Source organism: Chenopodium quinoa, unplaced genomic scaffold, assembly GCF_001683475.1.
Source record: "Chenopodium quinoa cultivar QQ74 unplaced genomic scaffold, ASM168347v1, whole genome shotgun sequence".
Classification (NCBI taxonomy): domain Eukaryota; kingdom Viridiplantae; phylum Streptophyta; class Magnoliopsida; order Caryophyllales; family Amaranthaceae; genus Chenopodium; species Chenopodium quinoa.
The window spans coordinates 7,363,175-7,389,319 of NW_018742951.1; the positions used below are offsets into that span (position 1 = coordinate 7,363,175).

The 26,145-nt window shown below is 33.8% G+C and overlaps 2 protein-coding genes across 5 annotated transcripts; one reads left to right on the forward strand and one right to left on the reverse strand.

Moving 5' to 3' along the window:
- The first annotated feature begins 658 nt into the window (after window positions 1–658).
- LOC110728605 (tobamovirus multiplication protein 1-like) lies at window positions 659–19,519 on the forward strand. 2 transcript variants are annotated; one of them, XR_002512738.1, is made up of 13 exons: window positions 659–2,054; window positions 5,562–5,612; window positions 6,570–6,603; window positions 7,839–7,925; window positions 8,013–8,064; window positions 8,253–8,427; window positions 8,572–8,667; window positions 11,254–11,314; window positions 16,837–16,901; window positions 17,445–17,519; window positions 17,681–17,756; window positions 18,760–18,939; window positions 19,065–19,519. XR_002512738.1 is itself a non-coding variant. In XM_021908246.1 (13 exons), exons 1-13 carry the CDS (start codon window positions 1,950–1,952, stop codon window positions 19,086–19,088), a joined length of 1,068 nt encoding a protein of 355 aa, XP_021763938.1. In that variant the 5' UTR covers window positions 661–1,949; the 3' UTR covers window positions 19,089–19,519. The 2 variants fall into 2 exon arrangements, 1 of the variants encoding a protein (XP_021763938.1); XM_021908246.1 differs by having other exon boundaries at window positions 661–2,054; window positions 18,773–18,939.
- A 933-nt stretch (window positions 19,520–20,452) lies between these two features.
- On the reverse strand, window positions 20,453–25,917 carry LOC110728606 (mitochondrial inner membrane protease subunit 1-like). 3 transcript variants are annotated; one of them, XR_002512739.1, is made up of 6 exons: window positions 25,708–25,917; window positions 25,390–25,617; window positions 23,506–23,616; window positions 21,661–21,717; window positions 21,400–21,530; window positions 20,453–21,181 (listed from the first exon to the last, which is right to left on the reverse strand). XR_002512739.1 is itself a non-coding variant. In XM_021908248.1 (5 exons), exons 1-4 carry the CDS (start codon window positions 25,831–25,833, stop codon window positions 21,685–21,687), a joined length of 498 nt encoding a protein of 165 aa, XP_021763940.1. In that variant the 5' UTR covers window positions 25,834–25,917; the 3' UTR covers window positions 20,453–21,181; window positions 21,661–21,684. The 3 variants fall into 3 exon arrangements, 2 of the variants coding, with proteins under 2 accessions (XP_021763940.1, XP_021763939.1); XM_021908248.1 differs by lacking the exon at window positions 21,400–21,530; XM_021908247.1 differs by having other exon boundaries at window positions 20,453–21,530.
- Window positions 25,918–26,145: the final 228 nt, after the last annotated feature.

Here is a 26,145-nt window from a genome sequence, read left to right on the forward strand (position 1 = left end):
AAGTTAGTAGTTTAGGAACACAACTATACATAAGAATTGTCTCGAATTAACCGCCAAATTTTAATTTACAAAAGTTGAAAAAAATTTTTCTCCGTAATTAACCGCCAAAAAATTACCAAAATTTATAAATGGTGACAAGGCAATTTAAAAAATTACAAGTTTTGAATAAAAAAATTCATTTTTTTACTGCTTAATTAATAGGCTAAGCATATAAGGTTCGGGTTAGCGGGTTGTCGTTCAACCGATTTATATAATCGGGTTATACGTGTTGATTTCGGGTTGAAAATTTTAACCCAAACCTAACCCGTTTAATTTCGTGTTGGGTTTGTGTTAACCCAATTATGTAACAAGTCGAGAATTTTTGACCCAAATTCACTTATTTCGTGTTGGGTTATCGTGTCGTGTCAGCTTTTGACAGCTATACTCACATGCCTATGAGGGCTATTAACTTAATAAGGTGATTAGTTTTGTCTTAATCAATTTGGGGTAGAATCTATACTTAGTATTTAAAAACTCTAACTAAGAAAGACACATGTCCTAATCCTATTACACTTCTCTATCTTCTTCTCTAACCAAAGTGCCACATGTCTTCTTACATTATTAATTTTTTTATTACACCATACTAGAGTGTATCCATGCTCATGCACGGGATATATATAGTATGTATGTTTAAGGAAAAAAAAAAGTAGAAGTGAAAGTTATTAAAGGGTGGTTATTGGTTATTTTTTTTTAATTGAGTGATATGGGTAGTTATGAATAAAAAGGGTGGTTATTGGTTATTTTTTTTTAAAAAAAAGGGCTAGATTTTTGTTTTTGGAGGAAAGAAGGGCTAGATATTAATTGAGTGATATCAGTAGTTATGAGAAAAATGGTGGTTATTGGTTATTTTTTTATAAAGATAAAATATAAAAATAGAAGTGCTAGAATTGCAAGGATGAGTATTTGAAGTGCTGTGAATGAAAGTTGCAAAAACAACTCTTAAATTATATAAAAGATTTCTTTAATTCTTTCATTAAACTTATACTTCATCTTTTATGCACACTTCATCCCTTCATCTTTATCTTTCTTCTTTATTTCAACCTTTTCCTATTCTCTCTTTAATTTTAGCCCCCGCCACCTTCTATTTAAGCCTCTTTTTCAATTAAAGTTCCAAAATTTGAATTTCCTTAACCATGTTTTCGATTACATATTATACCCATAATGACTTATTGATATTTCCTCACTCATCTCTCAATGCAATTTTATATGAATAACCCGTGCATTACATCGGCCAAAAGGCTAGTTCTTAAATAGGTTTTTTTTTTTTTTTTTTTTTTTTTTTTTTTTTTTTTTTTTTTGAAAGTAGACTATTTGAAAGTTATCAAATAGTTAGTGGTAGAAAATTTAAATCAAAATCGCACATCATCATCATAAATTAAAAAGTAGACTTCATTTTAGGCTTTTTGTAGAATCCAAAATCCGAAAGATAATAAATACCACAAGGAATCAATTAAGGAATCTTCATCATCAATGTAGTATCTAGAAACTCTATATTTGAGAAAAAAAAAAAAAAAAAAAATTCGTACCACTATCTTTAATTATAACCCAGAACAATTTTACAAATCTCCACTCTCAAGTAAAACCCAACTCAAATTTTTTATTTTTTAGTTTTTAGTTTTTGTAATTTTTGTTGTTTGTAGTGGAGTTAATCGGGTTGCGGATCTGTCATGAAAGATACTGTCAAAAGATATCTTTTTCAATCCTTCTTACCGTATATCCCTTGGTCCCAAAAGGCTACCCAATTTCACCCTTTTTTCATCTCAAATTTCCAGAAAAAGTAGAGGAATTAAGGGTCTATTAACGGGTATTTTTTTTTAATTTTGTACTTTTGGTGATTTTTTAAAATAAAAAAATAAATTTTGAGTGATTTTGGTTCGAATTTATATTGTGGAAGAAGAAGGGGAGCAAGAATGTTGGAATTGAGAGATTACACTTGCTTCCCACCTTTAATTGTTGTTGTTTATGCTACCCTTGCTTGTGTTGATGCGACTATTGCTGTGATTGCATTTTTTCAGGTAATTATTGTTCTTAATTTTTTTATTAAATTATAAAAAATTACATTGTATTAATTAATGGTTGTGTATTGATTCCTTATTTTGTGTGATTTTTGTTTTTGGGTGCTTGTTGTTTTTGTGAAATGTGGTTGTTTATTGTTCTAGTTGGGTGATTTGATGGATTTTTCTTTAAATGTGGGTTGGTTTAGCTTGAGCTTTTATGAGGGGAACGAGGCGGTATTGCTTTTGGGTATTTGAGCTTACATTTGCAATTATACATACTGAACCTTGTGTTGCTGATAATTGAAAAATTCGTGATGAATGGTGTTTAAATTTGATTGATATATTTGAGATTTCGAGTGCAGCATTATGAGAGTGAGTTTAGGGAAGTAGAAGAAATAGTAAGCGTTTTGAGGAAACATGTAGAGAATTGTTCTTTCTTTAGAGATTGTAATATCAGATTGATTTTAGCTTCCTTTGGGGGTGAAGCTAATGTGATTGGAATGAGAAATGTAAAGTAAAATATATGGTTTATCAAAGCAATTTGGTTACAACAGATAGGCAGATATAGAGTATAGATCAATTACTTTCGGTTTTATATACTATGGAGTACTTTCATATTGATAAGTAGAAGTGTCCATAACTATGTTGAAGTAACACCAGGCACTTTAGCTGATATACTGGAAAATTCTTGGCTAATTGGCGATTCTATGAAGTTCATAACATAATTGAAAAGGTAGGAGAAGGGTGGGGTGGGGGGGGGGGTGGGGGCATTTGTTTTGCATAGTAAGCTCTTGCTCTCATTATAGTCTTACCCAAGTCCGTCTCCGGTTATTTAGAGGCCCTGTGCCGAGTACTATAGTGAAGCCCTTAAAATTTTTTAAAGGACAACTATCTTATGTAAAAATCACGTCATCATCAAAATAAGAATGAATAGCTTTAATTCGAAACTACAACATCCTCCATATCACCATTGTTGTTATATTCAATAGAAACTTGTGTTTACTCTACAATGAAATTATAAAGCGTTTTCAATTTTATTCCATTTTTGTTTTCATGACCATTGTCATACAAAGTATTCTTAATTTTGACAGGCATAATTAATAAACTCACACAAATATTTGAAAAATCACAACAGCAATTACAGTTGAAACATATTAAAATAAAATAGATTTAAAAAAACATGTAAATTTAATTGAACCGTCCCAAATCGGAGAAATTCCAGAGATAAAGTGCAATAATTATATTCCTTTTGTGAAGAACTAAAACAAATTTGTAGGATGTGGGATATTGTGATTTAGAGATCTTGATAATATAAATATATGAAAATTTGGCCATTGAAAACTCTAATTTATGTGGATTGCTTGAGAAGAATTTAATGGTTTGAATGAGGAAATAAATCAGTAAATCAAGGATATAGTTGATGACTAGAGGGTTTTAGAAAAATGATAATGTGAGAGTATTAATTATGGTGTACTTGGAAATCAAAACATGGAAAATTGGATTAACAAGTCAAAGAGTTTTATGTGGTTAATAAATTGTTAATTTGCTAAGGAAATGTGCAGGGAATTTGAGGAAGAAGATTTTCCTTATTAGTGTATTTGGGCTTTAGCAATTAACAAGTGAGAAAATAAAAAGTCGAGCCCTTAAATTTTGAGGCCCTGTTGTGTAGATCCAAATGGACTGCCCCGACCCGGGCTTGGTCTTACCTCTTATTTTTAAAAGGTTTACATGGACAAGGAGAAAAGTCCGTGTTGTTTGCATATGGAAATAGTATATGGAGTTAGTATTACACTTAGGATCTTTTCTTCCTATTTAAGGCTTCTTATTTAGTTCCATTTTGGCAAAGTTACACTAAATGATACAAAATTAGGGCCAACTACAACCATTGACACAACACACAACATTGTCTTTATAATAAAATTAACACCAGCTTGGTCATTATAGAAAACCACTAACATTCCGGTGACCGGAGTAGATCTCACATATTGGAATTCACTAATAAAATTAAGATAATTAGATTAAATTAAAATATTTTTGAAGCACATGCATTAGTTAATACAACCTAACCCTCTCCTTCTCTGCTCAACAATGAGCATGAATTAAGGAATCCTAATTCCTCTTTACATCAACCAGTTTACAATTATTATATTATGGAAAGTAGCAAATAGTACTCAATCAACCACCATGCACACAAATGGCTCAACAAAAGTCCCTAAAAGTCCCTTGTGGAACTTTTTATCCTATCAGTTGCTACATGCTCATTTGCATATATCATACCTTGGAACTTGAACAATGTAAATATTATTTTGTAAAAAAGCCAACCCTTGATATGTACCTTTCACCAAATCCTACTCTAAGTCACTTCCATTTCTCGTTGTAAAGGTTGTTGTCGAGTAATCTAATCTGATGTGACAAGAACAATGTTCTCTCACAAAGATGTAGTATTTATTGGTGTTTTCAACTTTTGCATCTTTTGGGAAGATACCATATATGCTTTGGATTTAAGGCATCATCAGACTCCAAGTGGGTTTTAGAGCTAAGAAAGAAGCGCAGACATGGCAAGCATCAAATAGGCCATGGGACGGGTTGATGATTTAGCTACGTGAAGGAGAGAAGCTTAAATTGAAATGTAACATGAAAAAAATAATTCTTATGAGTATTGTACTTCTATGGATTCTGGATTTCTGGCATATCGGACCCACTCCAGTCACCGGAATATCATTTGGTTGTCTTTAGTGACCAAGTTGTTGTCGTTTTAATTCTTGAGATTTGATTGGTGCAATGGTTGCATTTACCCCTAAGTTTGTGCCATTGAGTGTAATTTTGCCATCCATGTGATTTGATTGTACACCATGTTGATTCAATGTGTTTGGCTCATGTACTACGTGGTTCCCTTGTGTTTGCAGCATCACTTATTCAAAATACTATTCTTAGGAATTTTAATTATCAGCAGTCAAACATAGGGAGGCCAAATCTATAAATTAGGTTATAGCAAGTTTGGTTTTGTACTGCAATATGTTGATTAGAAGTTTAGAACATGGATCTTTAAACAACCTTATGGTGACAGTGCACAGGAGAGATTCTGGAAGCTGTTATCAATTCTAACCCTTGGCGTTTTTATGGTTATTTCACGTGTGTGTTTGAGTATCTCACTGCCCCTTATCTCTGTTTTCCTCCTCTGCGGCTTTCATGCATGATGGATGATTGGATGGGATACCAAAGAACCCTCACAATGGTGAGGTGTTGGTGGTAATATATTTTGGATGATTTGGGTTGTTTACTGGCCTATAACAACTTTTTTTTTTCTTTTTCTGTGACTTAACCCTAATTTTAACTGCTAAAGGTTGTCAAGAAAGCATAGTGAACCTTGTTGATTGAGAAATATCTTGTTAAATTACTTTTGTCCTCCTCATATTTTGGGCTTTGCTTCGACTAGTTTTATTTGTAATATCTTACCTTTTCTCTTTATGATGCCTACCTATCTATTTAACATATATGTTCTTTGTGCTCTTTTATGCTCTTTAGTTGGTGAGGATCCACTCTAGAAGTGCGCAACTTGGTTGGACCCGGCAAAAGGTAAGTCTTGCAATCATATTCAATCGTCTTTCCACATTCTTAATTTACTTTAAACTTGGCTTATTTGTAGCTTTTGTTTGTTTATTTTCTATTCTTCTTAAGTTCTAGTGCTTTGGCCTTACTATTGTGATGATTAGGCTACTAGGGTTTGGGTATTACATTATGGTTGTCACTATTGAAAACTTTCTGATGTCAAAGGCTCTTGTCTTATTACTCTTATCCCATGAGCTACAATGTCTTTCAAATTATGGAATGCTATCCATCTCTAGGCCTTAACATTTAAGCCAAATTTTTTTTTAATATAAAAAGGGCCTATTTTTATCTCAGTTTCACAGGGCCACCATAATAGTTGGGACGACCTTGTCCATGAAATGACTAGTAGTATGGTGTAATCAAAATGACTACTTGGCATTAGAGACTCTTATATAACTGTAATATATGGTAGTGAAATTATAGTTTAGGACACCTGTAGTATAGTGTTGAGTTTATCCTATGATTAATCTCTCATCCATCTTCTATAATCAGAGTTTTTATGGAAGCTAGCTTTCTTGTACTTGACAACAAATAAGACTTATCAAACAGTGTATGAGAAATTTAATGAGTATTGCAGCACCAATTCTTCACTTCTAGTTAAAGATTATTTTTGGTTGGGAGAGGGGTGTGGGGGGGGGGGTAGGGTGTTTGGTACACAAATTTTAAATTATGGTTTTATTCAAGTGATCAATGAACACAATTATGTGTTTGATATTAGTTGTATTGACTTACCGCCTTATTTTGTCGGTTCTCTAGAATTGTTGTAACTTGAATTCATGTAGAGGAGAGCTAGATATAGTTTTAGATTTTTAATACTTCCGATTACAAAAAATGAGCACTAACCAAAACCCATTATAATGTATTTTTTCTTTGTGCTTGCTCTTCAAGCTGACGTAAACTAAATCAAGTTTCTTTGTATTGCAGGTCTTTCATCTCATGATTGGTCTTTGCAATTTGGGTAAGTTAGTTGATGTCCTGTATGGAACTTGCTTATTTGCTGCTTTAAGTGATTTATGAAGAAGATTGTTTTGTTGTGATGCATATCTTTTTAATTCCTTGTTGATGCTTGAAAAAATAGTTTGACTTCATGCTGTTATATATTAGAGACTATGCCTTTTGTCATCTTCTGTTCTTCCTGTTGTCTTGGGTCTTTTTTTCCTTAATTGTGAATTCATGACTATTCTGGAGGTGCTGGCACATATGAAGTTCCCAATCACCAGGAGTTTCTTCTGAACTTTTACAGGCACTGTGTAAATAAAATTGACCTTTTCTTAGCCAAGGCCTTGTGTTAGTGTCAAATCTTGATTTTTGTGACATAGTTCAACATCTATTAAATTGTGTGATGTTAACTCTTTTTTAAGCCAATATTGTAAGGTTGCCAATATGTCTAGTAGGTTCCTAGCCTGTACACCAACTAAATTATTAAAACTGCTTTACCAAAGTCTTGTAAGCCTATAGCTTACTTTAGTGGGAAGTGTGCTATGGGGCCTTGGAAAGATGTCAAAATCTTGGCCTTGTAACCTTGTAGGATGGCTATTTACTTGTAAGATGGTTATGACCTCAACTTGGCTTTTCTTTCTTGCACACTTCATATTTTGGGAAGGAACATTGATACTACATATATAACCAAAAAAAGGAAGAAATAAATTAAATTGCTTGGTGTTCAGTGGATTGGTTCTTAAGATATTTATAGTTAATTTCCCTGATTTCCTTCTTGTGTTTGATGAATGGGTCAATGGGATGTTGTGACCAGTTTCATTAAGACCAGTCAAGCTGAAAACCTGTAGGTTATGAAGATCCGTAACATTTGTTAACCTAGAACCCCTAATCAACTATATGTGCTGGTGTTAAGGATCTTTGTTTCTTATCTTCTTTAAGATTCCATATTTTAATTAGTGGTATAAAGTTAAATTAAGAAAGATTTACATATCAACATAAGGTTCTCAACAGTTTTGTTTCTCCGTCAAAAAAAAAAAAAAAAAAAAAAAAACAGTTTTGTTTCTCCTTTCATGAAATGTCAATTAAGAGTATTGACTGTTGAGTTCGATTTTGTCATATATTTAGTGCTTATTTGTACGGTTTTGTATGTATTTAATAAAAAAAGTCCGCTTGTTTTCGATTTGTGCAAACTGTTGGTATGTGGTATCTTTTATGAGAACAAAATTACAAAAAAAGATCTATATTTTCTTGCAGGGTATGTTGTTTTCTTTGTATTAACTCTCGTCGCTACTTGCAAAGGATGGTCATGCTGGTCAAGCTCCTGCGGCTTTGTGTTCATGGGTAAATATCAAGCTTGTTACGAATTGACTCTGATATAGCGTCTAACTATTATTTTTTTCTAACTATTTTTTGTTTTTTTTTATGCAGCCTTCCCTAAGATCCTTTTATTTGCAGCATTTCTTCTGCTTCTGTCATACTGGTATGTTAATTATTGCTATTGTTGTTGCTAATACTGGAATTACTTTACTTTATCCTGTGAAAATTTTCTCATTTCATTTATCATGTTAGAATAGGTTGACATGATTGTTGCGTTCTTTTGTTTGTCAAGTTCTACACCAATGTGCTGTTAATAAATTATTGTGTGCTCTCTTGCTGGCTTTATTTTAGGGTGGATCTTTGCCATCAAGCTGATGATGAAGAGGATGAGGGAGACAGTAGTTCTTGTGAAGCTTTGTTGGATAAGACCACCAGTAAGCCACCTTTATCAAACATTGATGGTAACAAAAATTGTCTACCTGTTCCATCACTTCATGTTGGAAGCCGCCAAAGATTTGTTATTTTGGTATGTCATTGATAATATTACATTAAGGTTGTTTATATATTTTACGTTGCATCAACCTAAAGCATGTTATGAATCCTAATTTAAGCAAGCTTACAGGCCATATGTTTATTGAGCTTTCTTTTACAATTTTTATTTCTATTCCAGATCATGGTCGTAGTTCTTGTTCTAATGACTGCCTTTGCTGTGCTAATTTGGATTGGGATGGGAAGGAATCCAATTGATTCATCAACTGTTGCTCGGGTATGAGTTTTTGAGTACGTGTTCTATGTGTGCAATTATGCTCTTGTATTTGTGTATGTGGAGGTTGAGTAGCCTAGTTAGAGGAAATTTGGGTGAAACCCATCTTTGTCTTGTGCAACTTGTAGAAAATGTAATGGGTATATTGACAGTCTTTCCTGTGTGAAGTTAAGCTATATTTGAAAGCTTTAAACTATATTGTGTTGCTTTACAAATAATCCAGTCATCTGACCATATTATAACGATCTTGTCTCTCCTTTTTTCATCTGTATCTGTCACATTAACATCAAAATATTTACAATAGCTCATCTTTTCCCTTGTTAAAAAAAAATCTTGATGTAAGAAGCCAATACAAGTTTGCCTCATCTGTAGTGACTAGCTTTTGAATTTGGTAAAATGACATGTAGGGCCATTTGTGTATTTCTTTTTTGTATTTGATCTCCTTCATTCAGTTTTATGTTTCACTAATTAGATTGGAATTTTGGTATGAAATCTGCAACAATTGAACTTGCTTGCTGTCTTTAGTCTTTAAAGTAATGATTTACCTGGAAATACAATTCTTTGGTGGGCACTTCAAAAATTAGCATATCTGGATTAGTCTGCTAACTGTATCTACTATCTACTAAATACTACATCTTATGTCCCTCAAAGATTAACACACTTTTTATTTTGGATTGCCCCAATTAATTTAGAGTCTTTATACACTTTGTTACTTTACATGTATTTAGGAGTAAGACAACATAATTGAAAAAATTACTCCATACTCACTATCGCCTATCACACCTATTTTTTCTCACAAACCTAAATTAAAACTTTACCTATAATGACTATGTGCATGATCTAATTTGATCTAATTTCCAGATTTGACAAAACTTTGACTTTATTTGTAAACTAATCTTAAATAAAATATCAAATGTGATGTCATTAAATTCTTATGAATGTGTTGTTTCCAAATATAAAATTTCCATAATATTTTTAATAACGGAATTTAAGATGTATAGCGATACGTAATCTCAAACAATAGATCAGATCAATTATGAAATAAGCAAATATTTGCTTAAATAAGCTTGACTGAACATAGCCATAAATCATTTAATTTTTCTCTCTTAATCCTTGATAAACAAATTCCCACTACCTCCCAATAATTATTCTCCTAAAACCATGTTCCTAGCAAAGTATGTAAACCTTTTTGGGACGGAAGGAGTAGCTACCAAAATTTTGTTTCATTCACATGGTCAAATGAACTTAATGTGTCCATCTGGTAAATGCTTCCTCAAAATTCTCTCTATCAAACATTATTAACAGATATGACTTCAGTATTCACTTGATAAAAAAAAGCTGTAGCTTTGTGGACATAAATTTGTTGTAGCTATGGCTCCTTTTCCATTACAAATCCGCAAAGAGAAGCAGTTTTGCTACTTAGAAAGCGAATGGTCAGCGCGAAGGTTCAATAGTTACCCAAGCGTCGGTATTCAAGGCGTGTCTACTCTATATTGGGCCATGAGAAATTTGAATAGGTTCATATTGTTTTCGGATAGTATTTGTGTACTCGCTCCGTGTTTTTTTTAAGTGTTACACTTACCAAATGCAGCCGTGTTTTTTTTAAGTGTTACACTTCCCTTTTTGGCAAAAAGATATATTTTAATATGATATTTCTTTTCTTTTATGGTCCCTATCCAAACCCACTACAATTTTTTTTTTAATATTATTTCTTTCCTCTCACATTCATTACTTTTCAATAAATTTTTAACCACACCATCTTTCTTTTTCAATTTTTTAATACTCCAACTACCCCACTACCCCACTTACCTCTGATGTTATTTATAACAATTAAATTGCCTAAAACTATGTGCTGGTCAAAGTGTAACATTTAAAAAACACGGAGGGAGTATTGAAGTTGGTTTTAGGTGTGGGTTAGGTCCATGTGGAGTTGGGTAAGTATCTTTTCAGGTTGATTGTATACCAAACTCGGACATTTGGATATGTCGTTCAATTCCCAGCAATTTGCCTTTTCTTAACTTCTCCCTCTGTTCTAGATTTTTATGCTTTCTTCTGTGCCAATCGCAAACCTTTCATTTCGAATTTCTTTTTTCATAACCTATTTCAGGTTGCCTTCAGTTATGGCTCTTTTCCGCATTATATGATTTTGGTATGGGTCCTTGGTGGGATGTGCAAAATTCTGTTGGGTAATTGAGTCAATTTAAATATGATTGAATTGACAGATATTGTTGATGTCTAATCTGGTTTTGGATTCCTTCCAATCAAATTTTAGGTCTGAATTGATTTTAACATGTTCAGTTCTTTTTCCAAGTTGTTGATTTGAAGAATGAGCAATTACAGAAAAGTCTATGTAGGAACAAAGATATTGAGAATTTTCTACTAATTACTGCAAATCTTATATATTTACTGAAATTAGTAAAAAGATTTTGACGGATTTTTTTTTTTAAAATTTTTTTTTTTACGTAATGAGTGAAAATGGAAGACTATTTTTGGCTGGTGTTATCTAACTTTGTGATAATCTCTTGTTTGTGTAAATGCAACATTGTTGATGACACTGTGGTAGAGAATGACTTCAGAAACACTGTGCAGGTCTATGTGGATATTTTTGCAGTCGGCACATTTTTGCTGGGAGGGGCATTGGCATGTTATGGTAAGTGCTCTCTGATCGCTTGCTCAGAGTACCTTATGCAGAGGTTCTGTACTTCTGCTATTGTTCTCACTTTCATATTTGAGATATGATTAGAAAGGAAAAAAAAAAGAATTCATAGAAAGGAGTGTATAGGTAGGAGGATAAGCTGTCCTTTCAAGAAATTATGATAGAAAATTCATGCTCAAGACTATGTTACCCTTTCTTGATTCTCTAATGTCATGTTATGATGATTTCGATCGATGAGCATGGTGCTAGTTTAGAGTATTGACTAGAGATGTATAGAAAGTGCCAATGATTTGCAAAGTGGCTGTTATGAGTAAATGATGATAGGTTCAACAAAATTGAACATTATGAATTAAGTTCATAATGAATATGTTTTTTTTTTTTTTTTTTTTTTTTTTTTTTTTTTTTTTTTTTGGGGGGGGGGGGTGGGGTGGGGGGTGAAGAAACAAATTACAAATAGCTTTTAACACCTATGTTACTCGGACTCGGGTACTCATGTCCGACACGGGTACGTGTCCAAGTGTCCGACTCGGCTATTTTGTGAAAAATTTCTATGATTTTGAACTAAAATGAAGTGTCCAAGTGTCATACCCATGTCCAAGTGTCGAGGGTCCGACACGGGTAATTGAGGTAAAATGAAGAGTCCGAGTAATATAGTTTAACACCTTTGAGCTTTTTTGCGCAGAAGCACTTAGTGAATCTGAGTCTACCTTGAAAACAAGGGAGCCCTAGTTAACCTTTGAGATTAACAAAAATCGTTTATCTAGTGGCATTTTTGTAAATAAATCAATAAAATATCCCAATCAGCATGTCATTTTCGTAAATAAATCAACATTTGTGGAACCCGCATTTAATAAAAGTTGTTGATTTACTTATAAAAATGCCACTAGATAAACACTTTTTTTGTTTATTATGAAGATATCTTTTGTTTCTTTCCCTCCATATATGATAAATTGCAATGGTAGTCATGCGGTAGAGTAAATGATGAGATGAAAAACCTTTGCAATGAGTCACAGCATACAGCAAACCTGCAATTTCCAATACTAATAAGTATTCACCCTACTAAATACAAGCGTACTCACGGTAGAAAAGTAAATGGTCCTAATGTTCTTCCTATTACAAGCTTAGAACGCACTGATTATCAGTCCAAATTTCAGCAGCCTCTCACATGCTGCAAGCTTTCCCAAAAAGAGAGCTAACTAGTGAAAATACACATTTGGGAGAGGCTGAGGTGCAAATAGTTTTCATCAAAGGCACTTTCATTGGCACCTTTCACCCTTTCTAAAAATTATAAGTCGGTCGGATTGAGTCAAATTCCAAACAATTTACAAATCGCTGCTTGATTCCTGGGCAGGGTACATGTGAGGTCCCAACTAGTGCAGACACATAAAATCCCAGGTTAGAGCAGATTGTCTAAGAACAAGTTTTGTGTGAAGATTGACTATGCTTGAGAAATTTTCGTAGGAATGAAAAAAACCCTGACACCAAAAATTCTGAAGGCTATAGATCACTAATCTTATTAACAAGAATCTTCTTGCATAAGATAACTAGATAACAACATGGCTAACCAGTGCACACTTTTGCAAGAGGCTGTGTTGTATCACTTATAGCTTCTTGGTAGAGAGATGAACACCTAGATACTTGAAAGGGAGTTCATCCTTAGAATAATGACTATTATTGGGAATGGCATCCTGCAACTCAGAGTTAACTCCAACAAAGTATATGCAATATTTGTTCAGATTAGCCTTCTATACATAAGCACTTGTGAATTCATAATAAGCTGTATACAAATGTCTGACAGACTCCAAATCTCTTTTAGATTATGTTGATAAATCATCAGCAAAAACAAAAATGATTGAGATTCAACTTCTTGCACTTAGGGTGAAACTAAACTTTTGATTAGTTGAAATATAACTAAAAGCTACTCCCATTGTACTTAATTAATTGCTTCACTTTTCTTTTGCGGCCGTATGTAAATAATTGCTCCATTTTCTTTTTTTGGAAACTTTTAACATTATTTTACTATTCTCCTCCCCCTTAGTGGTCCCCTCATATCATATTTTAATGTTTTTCATATTCTCTCTCCTTCCCACTTATACCCACCTTTTCAGATTTTTATTTATTTATTTTTTATTTTATTTTTTTAATACTTTAACCTACCTCACTTCAATCATAAATGAATGCTTTCTACTATTCCTCCTCCTAAAACTCCGTGTCCGGAGAAGTGGAACAATTATTTAAATATGGAAGGAGTATATTCAAATACTCCATGGTGATAACAATGGGATATGTGGTCCTCTTGCCTCAAGTCTTCTTTGCTATAAAGAGGTCAGTGAGATTCCCATAGACATTGAATGTGTAAGAGACTCAACAAGCAAGCCATGATGAGAAAATCAAAGTGCGTCTACGAATACTTGATGAATGGTCATTCTATCAAATCAAAAGCTTTCTACAAGTCAATTTTAAGCATACATCTAGGAAAGTTGGTCTTCCTCTTGTGGGCTATGACTATCTCACTGAGAAAAATATTGCCAATAATTACTCCATTTTTAATGAAGTCAATACCCTCAGCATTTTGTTTGTGAGAACTTTGGAGTTGTTTTTTTACTGAACAGATATACTAACAATTGAACGCCAGTCCTTAAGATGTCATTAGGCATCTTTGGAATCAAGCTAATATATGGGCAATCAATCTGAGTCATAAGCTAACCATGAAAAAAAAAGTTTTGAATTGCAGAGACGATATTAGGGCTTATCTACCTAGAATAATCCAGATGCTTTTGAATAAATGATCATTTAGCCCTTATAACCCGAGTGCCTTCAGAGAGTTCATATTGAACAAGGCTTCCTTGATCTCTTGGACATTTACTGCAAAGATCAACCTGATGCTGACTTAAATTAGTTAGACCCCTGTCAATAACCAGAAGAATTGAAGCAGCTGCTGACCCCATGAGTTGCCTATAAATTTGTACCGCTGTTTCCTTAAATCACATAATGAGAATGAGCTCTGGCTCCACCATTTTAGAAAGAGAGTATGGACATGACCTTTTTGTTGTCCTCTATGCATTTGGTTGTTTACATGCTTAAGCTATGCTTTTGAAAGAGAGTATGGACATGACCTTTTTTAGAAAGGGTACTTGCTTAAAGGATTCCTTGTTTTTGTCATAGAGGGGTGTTGCTATAGCTCTTTCTTGTAAGTGGTATCAGTAGTAGTATGTTACTGGTTCAACAGGAGTTGGATCCTAAGAAGTTAGGTAAATAGCCATTCTCACCACAGCATATACATATACCTCCACTGCTTATGTCACTGGTGATGAACTCAATATGACTATTTAAGCTAGCGTAGTAACGCGAGAGTGAGTGAAAGTGAATCGATTACCGAGACTGGTTAGAATACCTTAAGCTTGTGGTATGTAATCGCTTATGCGAAGCTTAAGGGAATTAACAGCTTTCTTCATTCTATTCTCTGGTTTAGTCTCAGAATCAGTTGTAGTTGAAAGGAAGTTGGCTCAATCAGTTGGAGTTTCTGAATCAGGTTGGGTATTCTGGGATAAGTGCCATATAAAGAGTATTCTCACTCTAAGTCAGTAAGTAACTGTCTACTTATAATGAACTATAGGTAGCACTTTTTCTTTGGAACTGTCTTAAAGACTTTTTTTTCTTTTTCTTGTGTTCCTTCTGAATGGCAACATCGCTCTCCCTCGTGCAGGAATGCTGCACACTCTGCCACAAAAGGGGACCACTTTTCTATGTCGGTTCATTTCATAATTTATTTATTTTTAAATAAAGAAGCGCGCCCCTGTTAGTGGAACGTAGGTGTCTTTCTCGGTTGATGGATTGGATAAATGCCTCTTCTACTAATTATATGTTGTTACTCCCTTTTTTCCATAAATTCTTTCACACATGGGTTAGTAAAAGAAAAGCTCTAATAAACTTATTGATGTGATGGAGAGAGAGAAAAGGGTTGTGTTGCTGGAGAAAGAAGAGTAAAGTATCTTAATATAAAGCTTTGTTTGAATCCAAATAGAAGTGCAATGGATATCTTGGAAATTAAAAATTGAAAGACAAGGAAGCAGGGAATATGTTTTTTGTGTGTATCCTCTATCCCTCACATAGGCCTTATGGAGGACTTTTTGTCATAATATTTGATGCATTCATTCTAAAGTTAAGCTTACGAAGAAATATGACCAAGAAGTCATTGGAACTGCCTTTGTAGCTTTGAGGTGTGTACGAATCACTCTCCTTGAGCCCTCATCTTGCCTCTTAATAGTTGGCAGTTGCCATGTGTTTTTGAATTGGCACTGTTGATTTGGCATAGAATTATCCAAGTAATGGTCTCATGTATTCGTGAAATTCTGAAACAGTTTGAAATAAATGTGATCTATTTTTTAGATGGCATATATTGTTATTTGTACTAGGCCAGTAATTAAATTAACTACAAACCAACATATTTTTCATTAATTAATTGGAGTAACTCTATAATGATCTCTTTTGTCTCTAAGCCATGGTTGCTTTGGTTGGTTTTTTTGGACAGCAAAAATTTCTAATCTCAATTCCTAGCTTTAAGTACAAAAATGAAACTTTCTGATTTGTGTATTTGATGATTGTTTTGTTTTTATTTGTTTATTTATTAATTAATTTATATTCTAAAGGGATTGTTGGTTGAATTTTTATATTAGTTGTAGATGGAATATATTGTAATCTGCTATATGGACTATGAAGAAACATCGTAAAGGTATTAGGTAGGAAACCTTGCATTTTTTCTGGTGTCAAATCTGTGACACTCTAAGAGCATGTTTGGTATGAGTGTTTTTTGGGTTGAAAACAGATTCTATTAAATCATTACCCCGTTACCAAGTGTTTGGTAAGAGGGCTTGGTTAACATCTACCATTACCTAAGGGTATTGGTTTCCACCCATTTGTTACCTCTTTAAAACCTAAGGTAACAATTACCCTTTCCTCAAACAAAAATAAAGAGAGTTAGGTTTAAGTGATTCCTTACCATGGATAAACCAAACAAATGAAGAGGTAGAGTTATATGATTCCTTTCCTCCTTATTTGTGTCCTTTCCACTTCATTTCCAATATTCATACCAAACGGCCCCTGAAAGCAAAGGCTGTAAGGTATCATACAGCTTAAAGACACCTAATAGCTGCTAGACACTCTAGTTTGTAGACTGAGCAAATGTTTGGTGTGTCAGAACAATTTTATACTAATCTGACCACAGCATAGTTTTTTTTTTTTTTTCTTCTTTTTTTTAAATAGATGTTTTTAAATGGTATTTAATACATATCTGGTAGTATTACTAATTTTTTGGGATACTGTCTTAGTGATCATAGCTCTTGCTATGTAATTATAATGAGGCAAAGCTGTCCACAAGATACTCATTTGCTGAATGTTCCAATTGCTGTGAACTATTTTGATTTTGTGATATATCTCTACGTCCTCTTTCTTACAATTTCTCGCTATATATTGTCTCTATTCATATTTTGTACTCAGTATCTTAATTTCATGCTCAGGACTCCTAATATATCTGAAAATGAGCAAAGTAAGATCTGAAGGTGCTTCATCTGAGATGTGGAAGGTATGGTCTTCCTTGTGCTGTTTTAATTTATTTTCTATGGGAATAAAGGGTATAATATCCTTGTGCTGTTTTAAAATACTGACTTGTTGAATCTTAAAACAGCACAAGAAACCTACTGAGTGTTCTTATTTTTCTGATGTAAGAGTTAGAATATGAGGGTTAAATAATGCTAGTTCTGTTAAAGATATACTGTTTATCATAGTTTTAGCTTGGGTAAGAGGTCTTGAGGCTAAGGGAGAAATAAGAGAATAATTTTAACCTTTAGACCTTTAGGGAAGTACCCATTAGCTTCAAAGTTGCTATGGGAGTACATACTCTGGGGTACACATTTTCATTTCGACATTTTAAAGTTATTGATTTTGTGCGTATGTTGATATTTAAATCTGCAATGGTGATTAATGGCATGTTACACTAGCATCTAGTTATATATTTTATATAGGTGTATGCGCCAGAGATGCATTTGCTGGAAGGGCATCCCTTAGAAGTTAGAAATATAGATGTGTACATCTTTATCTTCATTTGATTACACTTTCTGATGTGCAGGTCACTGGTCTTGCCGTTGTTTCTCTTGTGTGTTTCACAACAAGTGCTCTTGTAGCTCTTCTTACTGATGTTCCGGTATGTCTTGAATTTTTTTTAATAATTTATCTTGGAATCTTGGATTCCATATTTACTTTCATACAGATAAGCTATCCTACTTGGATATGGATTGCCCATTCCTGGTTGTATTTTTTTGTAGCATATTAACCTCTAACAGTTCTGCAATGCTATTGCAACAGGTTCTTTATCGTTGGCGCCAAGAGCACATTAGTGTGTATTGTACTGGTATCTTATTGATGTTGTACTATTTTATAGGTACTTGAAATTTTTCTCATCACTTCATTGTTTTTAACATTGAATCATTACTTTGTTGCTGCATAATTTATACACACATAGAAGTGGCAATCATGGTTAACATTCGTCTATTAGCTATTCTTCAATGGGATTAGAACTCCAAGGGAAACTTTGTAACAATGTTGAGCTGTGAACACCACTATTATGTTATCTGACTTAAATTGAGATTCCCTGGACTGGTTTCTTCAACATCTGGTTCAAAGTACACAATTATAATCCAGACCCAAGGACTGATAAGCGTTTTTTTAAGCATGTGATGTAGATGGGTACTTTTTCGCAAATCTTTAGGCATAGTTTTGCTGTCATCAGATGGTGAAAAGCATGTCCAATGTAGTGGAATGCCTTCTTTCTTTGTTGATATATTGCTGCATCTTTACTTTTCTGTTTCATTATCTTTGTTTTCTCTATTTAGCCTTTATAGAATGCACATCTCCTGCAGGCAAGTGATAATTGAGTAGTCTGTGCACAGCATCTGTAAAATAAGAAAGTAAAGCAAAAGGAGATGAAGTAGAAAGAAGGTTCTTGATGTATAGTTTTATGGAGTTGAACTATTTTGATTAACAAAATTTTGTAATGGGGCGATAGAAAGATAGCCAAGAGCTCATACATCAATTGCTTCTTAGGATCTATTCACATAGCATGTTTTGGGGTTCTTAGGAATGTAGAGGAATGCTAAATTTCTGGCTTTCTTATGGAAGCGCATTTAAAATAATGTTTATCCTCTAATACTTCGTAATGTATTTCCTCCATCACAAACTAACTGGTTGCATTCTGTGGTAGTTTATCCCAATATAGTAGATCATTTTCTAAAAGACTCCGATTGGAAATGTGGATTATAATTTGGTTTCTTATAATTTGGTTCGACTGTTTTCATATCCCTGTTTACTTGCTGACAGAAGCTTTTGTAGTCCTTGCCAGTATTGACATATAAGAAATTTTGATGAAGATTATGATTTTCAGTTAGCTCTTGCATGCAGGTTCATCAGCACCCGCAGCCTTTGTATTGTGGGTCATGAGAGAGCTACCACCTTCTAGGGTGGCCGATAGAGCTGAAGAATCAACAATAGTAACCTTCATTAGTGATGGATCAACAGGAGTAGATAATCCTCAACGCTGGACTGCAGTAACAAGCTTGCAAAATCAGGTTTGCTTTCAGACATTCAGTTGCTTGCATCCTTCCTTGATGGCTATGCTGTCACCAAAAACGTCTAATTTTGTTGTATTATACACAATAAAGTCCAAAATAACTCACACTTCCTACTGTCACAGGGTTCAAAAGCAAGTCCCATCTAATGTAGTGGTCTGAAACATACCTGGATGAAATTTCTTGGCCAGAATATTGCACTTCACTAGCAAAAGGTTGGGCAATTTGACATTTTGAGTTTTGCAAGAAACTGGTTTTATCGTATCGTGTGGTGCTTACTCAACAACCAGAGTTATACCCCTGTAATTCAATTGTTTTTCTTTGAAATATCTGTACATAGTAGATCCACTCTTCTGATCCTCAAAGGGAGGGTTGGAGGATGCTGGAAGGTAGCCAACCTCTCTCTTGACCTAGAAAATTGTGAAATTTTGTAGCTCAGCTCGGTGAAACCTGTCACTATGGCGAGTATAATCATAGTTTACATGCATCTATAAAGAAATTGTCACATTGTCCTAACCTGTTAAATTAAAGATTACTATAATTTTTGTAAGATATACTTTCTAACAGTTCACTTCCATTATTTCTCAGTTCTTTAAAGTGAAGGTTATCCAATTTTAATTGTTAGTTAATGCAAGATTCTGGAAATGCTTGAGAAGTTCAAAATGATAACACTAGAGGATTTCCTTCTTTTTTTGCCCAGCAAATTTTACAGTAGCATAAAAATGCATATGGTAGTTGGAAATTGAACTCCAGGAAATTGAAAACAAATAAATAATTCATGACTACAACCATACTTTTCATTATACTCTCTCAATTTTGGAGTAATTGACAAAGTTTGATTAATAATAATGGAAAATATATATTACTAAACTTAAAAATTTAATATCATGATTTTTTTATTGGTGCAAATGAGGTGCTAGGCCCTAAAACAAACATAGATAAGAAAAAACAAAGGGGGATCAAAATGAGGAAAAGGTACACTAACTCCATGTAAAATACAACCTAAGACTAAGGTTAAGAACTAAACTGACTCCACTTTGTTGTTCTGTTTGATTCCTTGATTAGCAAGTCAATCTGTAGCTCTGTTTCTCACTCGATATCTACACTTCTCTTGCGGCCTACAGTCCCTTAGGACATTTAGTGTGGTTTCTTCCCCATGATTACTAATGTACACTTAGATCATCAACCAGAGTTATTTTGTATCTATTAACATTGCACATAACTCTGTCATGCCAACCAGAGAAAAACGCGAACCCGCTGCAGCACCTTCACTCTCCAAACCAAGTCCCAACTGCCATCCTCCTGCTCACTGTTCTCTCGCCTCATGATTGCTAAAGCCGACTTAAATTGTGAGCTTACCTTCTGGTGAGTCACCCACTGATGAGTTCACTTTTAGCTCATGAGCATCAATTATTATTATGGAAAAAAATAAAATCATTGCAACAAAAAAGTGAATTGGGGAATCATGCAATTATTAAAGTGCAAATTGTATTATTAGTTTTAAAGATGGGAGGAACAAAATTAGTGATTTTCTACTATTATATTAAAGTGCAAATTCACAACCTTACTTGGTATTGAAACCGTGTTTTACATGCCTACAGCAATGTGAATTTACCACAAAAAGTACTCCATATCTCAAGAAATATGATCAAGCGTCAAAATGTGTAAAATTCTCACAATAAAATCCGCTGTTTACAATAACTTTTAGGAGCCATTCTATGCAGAAGACTGCTCAATCGGAAATTTATGCGATCAACGAGCAACGAACAACGAACAACGATGTAAGCCTCGGTGATGCACCCTGTACTCTACCATAAGATCATCAAACCAAAGGACAAGGGAGGGAGCTGGCCAACAGGTGTAGCTTATCACATTCACCAAAATGACTAATTGCATGCTGCGAAGGACTTCTCCATGCAATGAACACCACTGGGAGTTGAACAAGAATTAATACGGAGTAATATCGACAAGATAAGGCTTTTACAAATATCTCCATTCCAAATTTGTACAGACACAACCTGCTACTGTACTAACTACTACTAAAACATATTAGCGAATGTTTTTTCAGTGTAAAAAATAATGCAACAACTTGTGCATTTACATCCTGTCCTGAATTTTGTGCATTTTGCCGATCACTGCCAGCAAAGTACCCCACCAAACCATGAGGCATACTTGTGTTATGTCAAAGGACTCATTAGTTGGATCCAGCAAACCAAAAGTTCACAAATTTCTTCTGCAGAAACTGGAACAGAAAATGAGGAGCATTTTAGAAAGACAGAAGTCCAATGTTGTTAAGTATATCTAGTGTAAATACAAACAATTCCATTTGAAACCAATTCCATATTTGGCACAAAACTAATAGAGCATATTTCAGTATGAGAATGTAATGGAATGGATTATAGATCTGTAGAAGGCAGCCTAAGCTCATATGACCTCCCTTCAACATGCTGCCAAACATACCCAGTCAAGAATTATTTAGCAGGAATCACTCGTCATTTAAAGGTCTTTTTGGTCAGATTAAGATATGATAACATCCTTCAGACCTTTACACATTGCCATCTTTAAAGTCAAACCAAGTCTGTTCATCATACCTGACAGTGGAAATTGGAATAGAAAATAAGAATTAAAAAAAAAAAAAAAAAAAAAAAAAAAAAAAAAAAAAAGAAACCTCAGCTGAACAACTTCTATTGTTGGATTGAATATTAAATGCATTATGCATACCTTTCTCTGGGTTGTAGGAGCTAATCACAATGGTCCAAAATCTTTCATCGGCCAAATCTACAAAATTTTCAAATAACAAATTTAGACAAGAAATCTTCCCCAACAAAAGAACATGTAACTACAACTTTGAATACAAACACACGCACACACACACACACACACAAGGCATTCGCTTAAATTTGCATGCTTGATTGAAATTCCTGACTAACAACTCTTGATTGAAATTCCTGACTAACAGCTCAGACTTAAGTCTCACTAACAGCTCAAATCTGACTACCAAACTTGCATGCTTGATTGAAAATCTCACTAACAGCTCTTGATTGAAATTCCTGACTAACAGCTCAGACTTAAGTCTCACTAACAGCTCAAACCTGACTCCCAAACTTTTGCCCTGAAGAATTGGGAAGCATTCAGCTACTTTAGACCTAGATTCAATAACATCAATCCAACCACAATGTAGCTTTAAGCTAGCATGAATACGACATTATCAGATCTGGCAACATATCCGATTGGAGATGAAATGTGGCTAGTAGAAAGACATTCTTACTTGTAACAGACAAATGGTTGTACTAAACAGAAAATAAAAAAGATCCAGCAACGGAAGTATTTCCAAATATTGGTCATTGAGTGAAGAGAGCGGCAATCAATGCCAAAAGCTCAGGTTAGTCAATAATCGGATGAAAACTAAAATCATAACCCCAATAACACAGCATGGACAAATCAAAAGGATATGGTTTCTTCTCACAGTCACAGCTTACAGATAAAAGCTGGCTTCTGATTTTCTTCAAAAACTATGTTTGATCCTTTACAAAAGAATACCATGCCTACTTATGCTATGTGACATTATAGCCAAGCAGCTGCAGCCCCTGCAGAAACTGTACCTTTGATCATGCAGGACAGAGAAATAATTTATGGAATTTCACTAGCCACTAATTTCCGCTCTATAATGTTGGAGTTCTTACATGTAACCAAAATATATTATATGACTACACCCTAGATAAATTAAAAGCTAAAACGAACAGTTTCAGCATATAATTCATGTTTCAAACACAGATGAAAAAGCTGTGTGATAAGCATTATCTAAGTCTCTAAGATACATCAGATAAACACAGATAAGACAAAGAACTGCCAATCAAGTCACCATACAAATAAACAAAAATATAGAGAAATTATAAAAAATAAATAAATAAATAAATAAATAAATAAAAAAGATCCAAGCTGCAATAGTGAAAAATGCCTACAATCATCCATGTTCAAAACCACATCATGAATTAATAAAGCCCCAATCACCAAGTCAGTAAAAAACAAGCTTTAACTAAGTATATATAGTTGAAAGATTCACAATTTATTCACTTCAGAGAATATTGAAAAGCAAATTAGCTCATAGTCATAGTCATCGTCAATATTTATGCTTATCATTTCTGGAGTAATAGGTGATATAACTGAGTTTAGGATTAACAGTTAAATGAATAAAGCCTCCTACTATCTAATGGTCAAGAACAATTTTAGAAGGTATGTAGCAATTTGTAATCCTTTAAACTCAGATTCAACCGTCATCACCAATCACTACATTTTTTGTCAAGTCCAGATAACTTACTAATTTGTTTTTTATGTAAGAGAGATTATCAGAGTATCCATGTACCACAAATATGAAGACCCCTCAGCCCTTCCACTTAACAATAATCAGAAATATAAAAGTATAATTTGCTAGCATAAAGTTCTGATATGTAAACAAGAAAAGAACTATCTAACAGTGAAACCAAGAATTTTCTATTAGAAACTGATAGCAAAGCAAGTTTCATCTTGAAAGATGCGCATAAGAAAATATTTAATCTGATGACTTACTTTCCAAAATACTTTTCCATAGAGAAGACCATAAGGAACAGGGCCAAAGTTTCTTGAATCTCTTGATTCATATATGTTATCTCCTTGCACCCATAGATGCCCCTTTGGGACCTACACAAAATGGGAAAATCATAATTTTAGGGGTGGGAAATTTTGACAGATAGCACGGCTAATATGCAAAAATGTAAAACAGGGGGAAATTTTATATATAAATGTATAAAATACTCGTAGTATTTAACAGCAGAACACTGATTTGTGATTACCGTCAATATTCATAGCACAAGAAGTCACAATAAGTAGGTCAGAATAGGACTCTCTTGATACAAAGGGTAACAAACTCCCTTGGTTCTCCCATGTTAATCATTGAGTTAACTGATTACAAACTTCTAGAAGCTTGCAGACTCTGAAGATGTCTAACAAAACTCAGAGGATAAACACATTTCTTTAGCTTATTTTGGCAGATAACCACCTAGAGTAGTCTGCAATATGACATTGATAAATTTCTAAAATATAAACCTTCATCAATATGGTTAGGAAATATTGATCTAAAATATAAACCTTCATCAATCAAGCTTGACGAATATCCCAATTATGTAAATTAGCATGGTTAGGAATATTCCATTATTTCAACACCGCATCAAGCTGTCAATCACTCAATCTGGACTGCAGTATGATACATTCTAAGCCCCAAAAAACTCATACGGAGTATTATAGCAAACAGCATAAACATATTCTTTGTGAGCTTCAATAAGGGACAACAAATCCCTATAGCTGTGGATCAGCGTAGAGTTCTAGGCAAAACACAATTATTAACATGATAGTACATTAGTATTTCATACATTCACGGAATCTGATTGGAAGTTCTTCATAAAACATCAATACATGAAAGATGGGTAAAAGAGCTCAAAAAAGGCAAATAAAGCCCATAACTTCAAAATCTTAAATCTCACTGTCTAACACCACCACGCATTTTCATAAACCCACCCGATCACTTTAAGCTACCAAACCATGAACAAGATGTACATTTTATGATGCATTTTTTAGATATTACACCCTCTTAAGGTGTCATTCTCTCTTCAGGTGAAAATATGATAATAAAAGTGCCCCCTTACATCATTATTTCTCCTGTAAATTTTAGCTGCATAATACTAATACTCCAAACCAACATTGTCGAATATATGCTGTCAATCAACATTTCTCCTTTGACAGGTATTGAGAGCAGCAAACTAACGGAAAATCTTAAATTAGACTCAAGAGATACATCATCTGATAGAAAATGGGCCTAACATCACAATGTATAAATACTACGGGTCTTAATTGCTACATTAAATGGGGTTATTTAACAATTTGATAAGGCCCTTTTTGGTTGGGAGGAATTGGGAGAAAAAGAAAAGAAAGGAAAGGAAAAATATAGATTCCTATGTTTGGTTTTAAAAATTAAATGGGATTTGATAGGAAATGAAGGGAAATGGAAGGAAAGCTCCCTTCACAAAATCTTCCCTTTCCTTTCCTCCCAAAATTGGAGGAATTTGGGAGGAAAGAAAAAAATTAAATCTATTAAACTTAAAATTAGTTTTCCCTTCCCTTTCTTTCCTTTACTAATGTCATACCAAACAACAGATTCCTCTCAATTCCATTCTTTTACTAATATCAAACCAAACATTGGATGATATAGTTTCTTTCCTTTACCTTCTCTTCCTTTCTTTTCCCTTCCCTTCCTTTCCCTTTCCTTCCTTTCCCTTTCTTTCCTTTACTAATATTGAACCAAACAAAGCCTAAGAGAAAAGGGTCAAAATTCGCCACATAACTAGCTACTCCAAAGAAAAACTAAACAAAATGGCAGAAAGTATTAGAGCAAAAATCAAGTAGCTTAAGAAAGCATACCACAACGGTGTTAGATTCGTCACTGTGCTTAGGATCAACAAGATAGGTGACACGATCATTTTCAACACCGAGCAATCGTTTAGTGATGACTTTTCTAGGGTTTTCAGGCGACCAAACAATGACAACATCTCCAGTAGCAATGTTGCTAAATCGAGGCGAAATTCGATCGACTAGAACTACATTATTCCCTGTGATATTAAAGGTTGGAAGCATACTTGCGCCTGGAATCTGGAAATATAATATTCATCATACAATTAATGGGGTTGATTGATTAGGAGTTTTGATTGAATTGGTAATTGAGAAAGAAAGAGAGAGTACGCTGGCAACATCGAGAACGTAGGTACGAGTGACATGGAGGAAGCAGAAGAACTTGAGGACCGCCATTGATGTATTGGAAGCTTCTTTGATAAAGAATCGCCATAACTCGGAATTTCTGAGTACCATTTTATGTTGAATGAAAACAATAGCAATCGAGTTGAATTAAGTGAACGTCTGAACCAGTGAATTCTAAAGTTTGGGTAAAAAAAATTAAATAAAATAAAATTTGATAATATAATAATTAAATATTCAACACATAAGTTCAGAAGAAAAATGAAAGGAAAAATAAAATATATATATTATTCTATGTACCACTAAGATTTAGAAAAATACACCGTGTATCACTAAAAACTTTCAAATGCATTGTATTTTGTCAAATTGGTAAAACATTTATCCTTGACATTTGTAAGAAAATTGCACTAATACCCCTAGACTCAT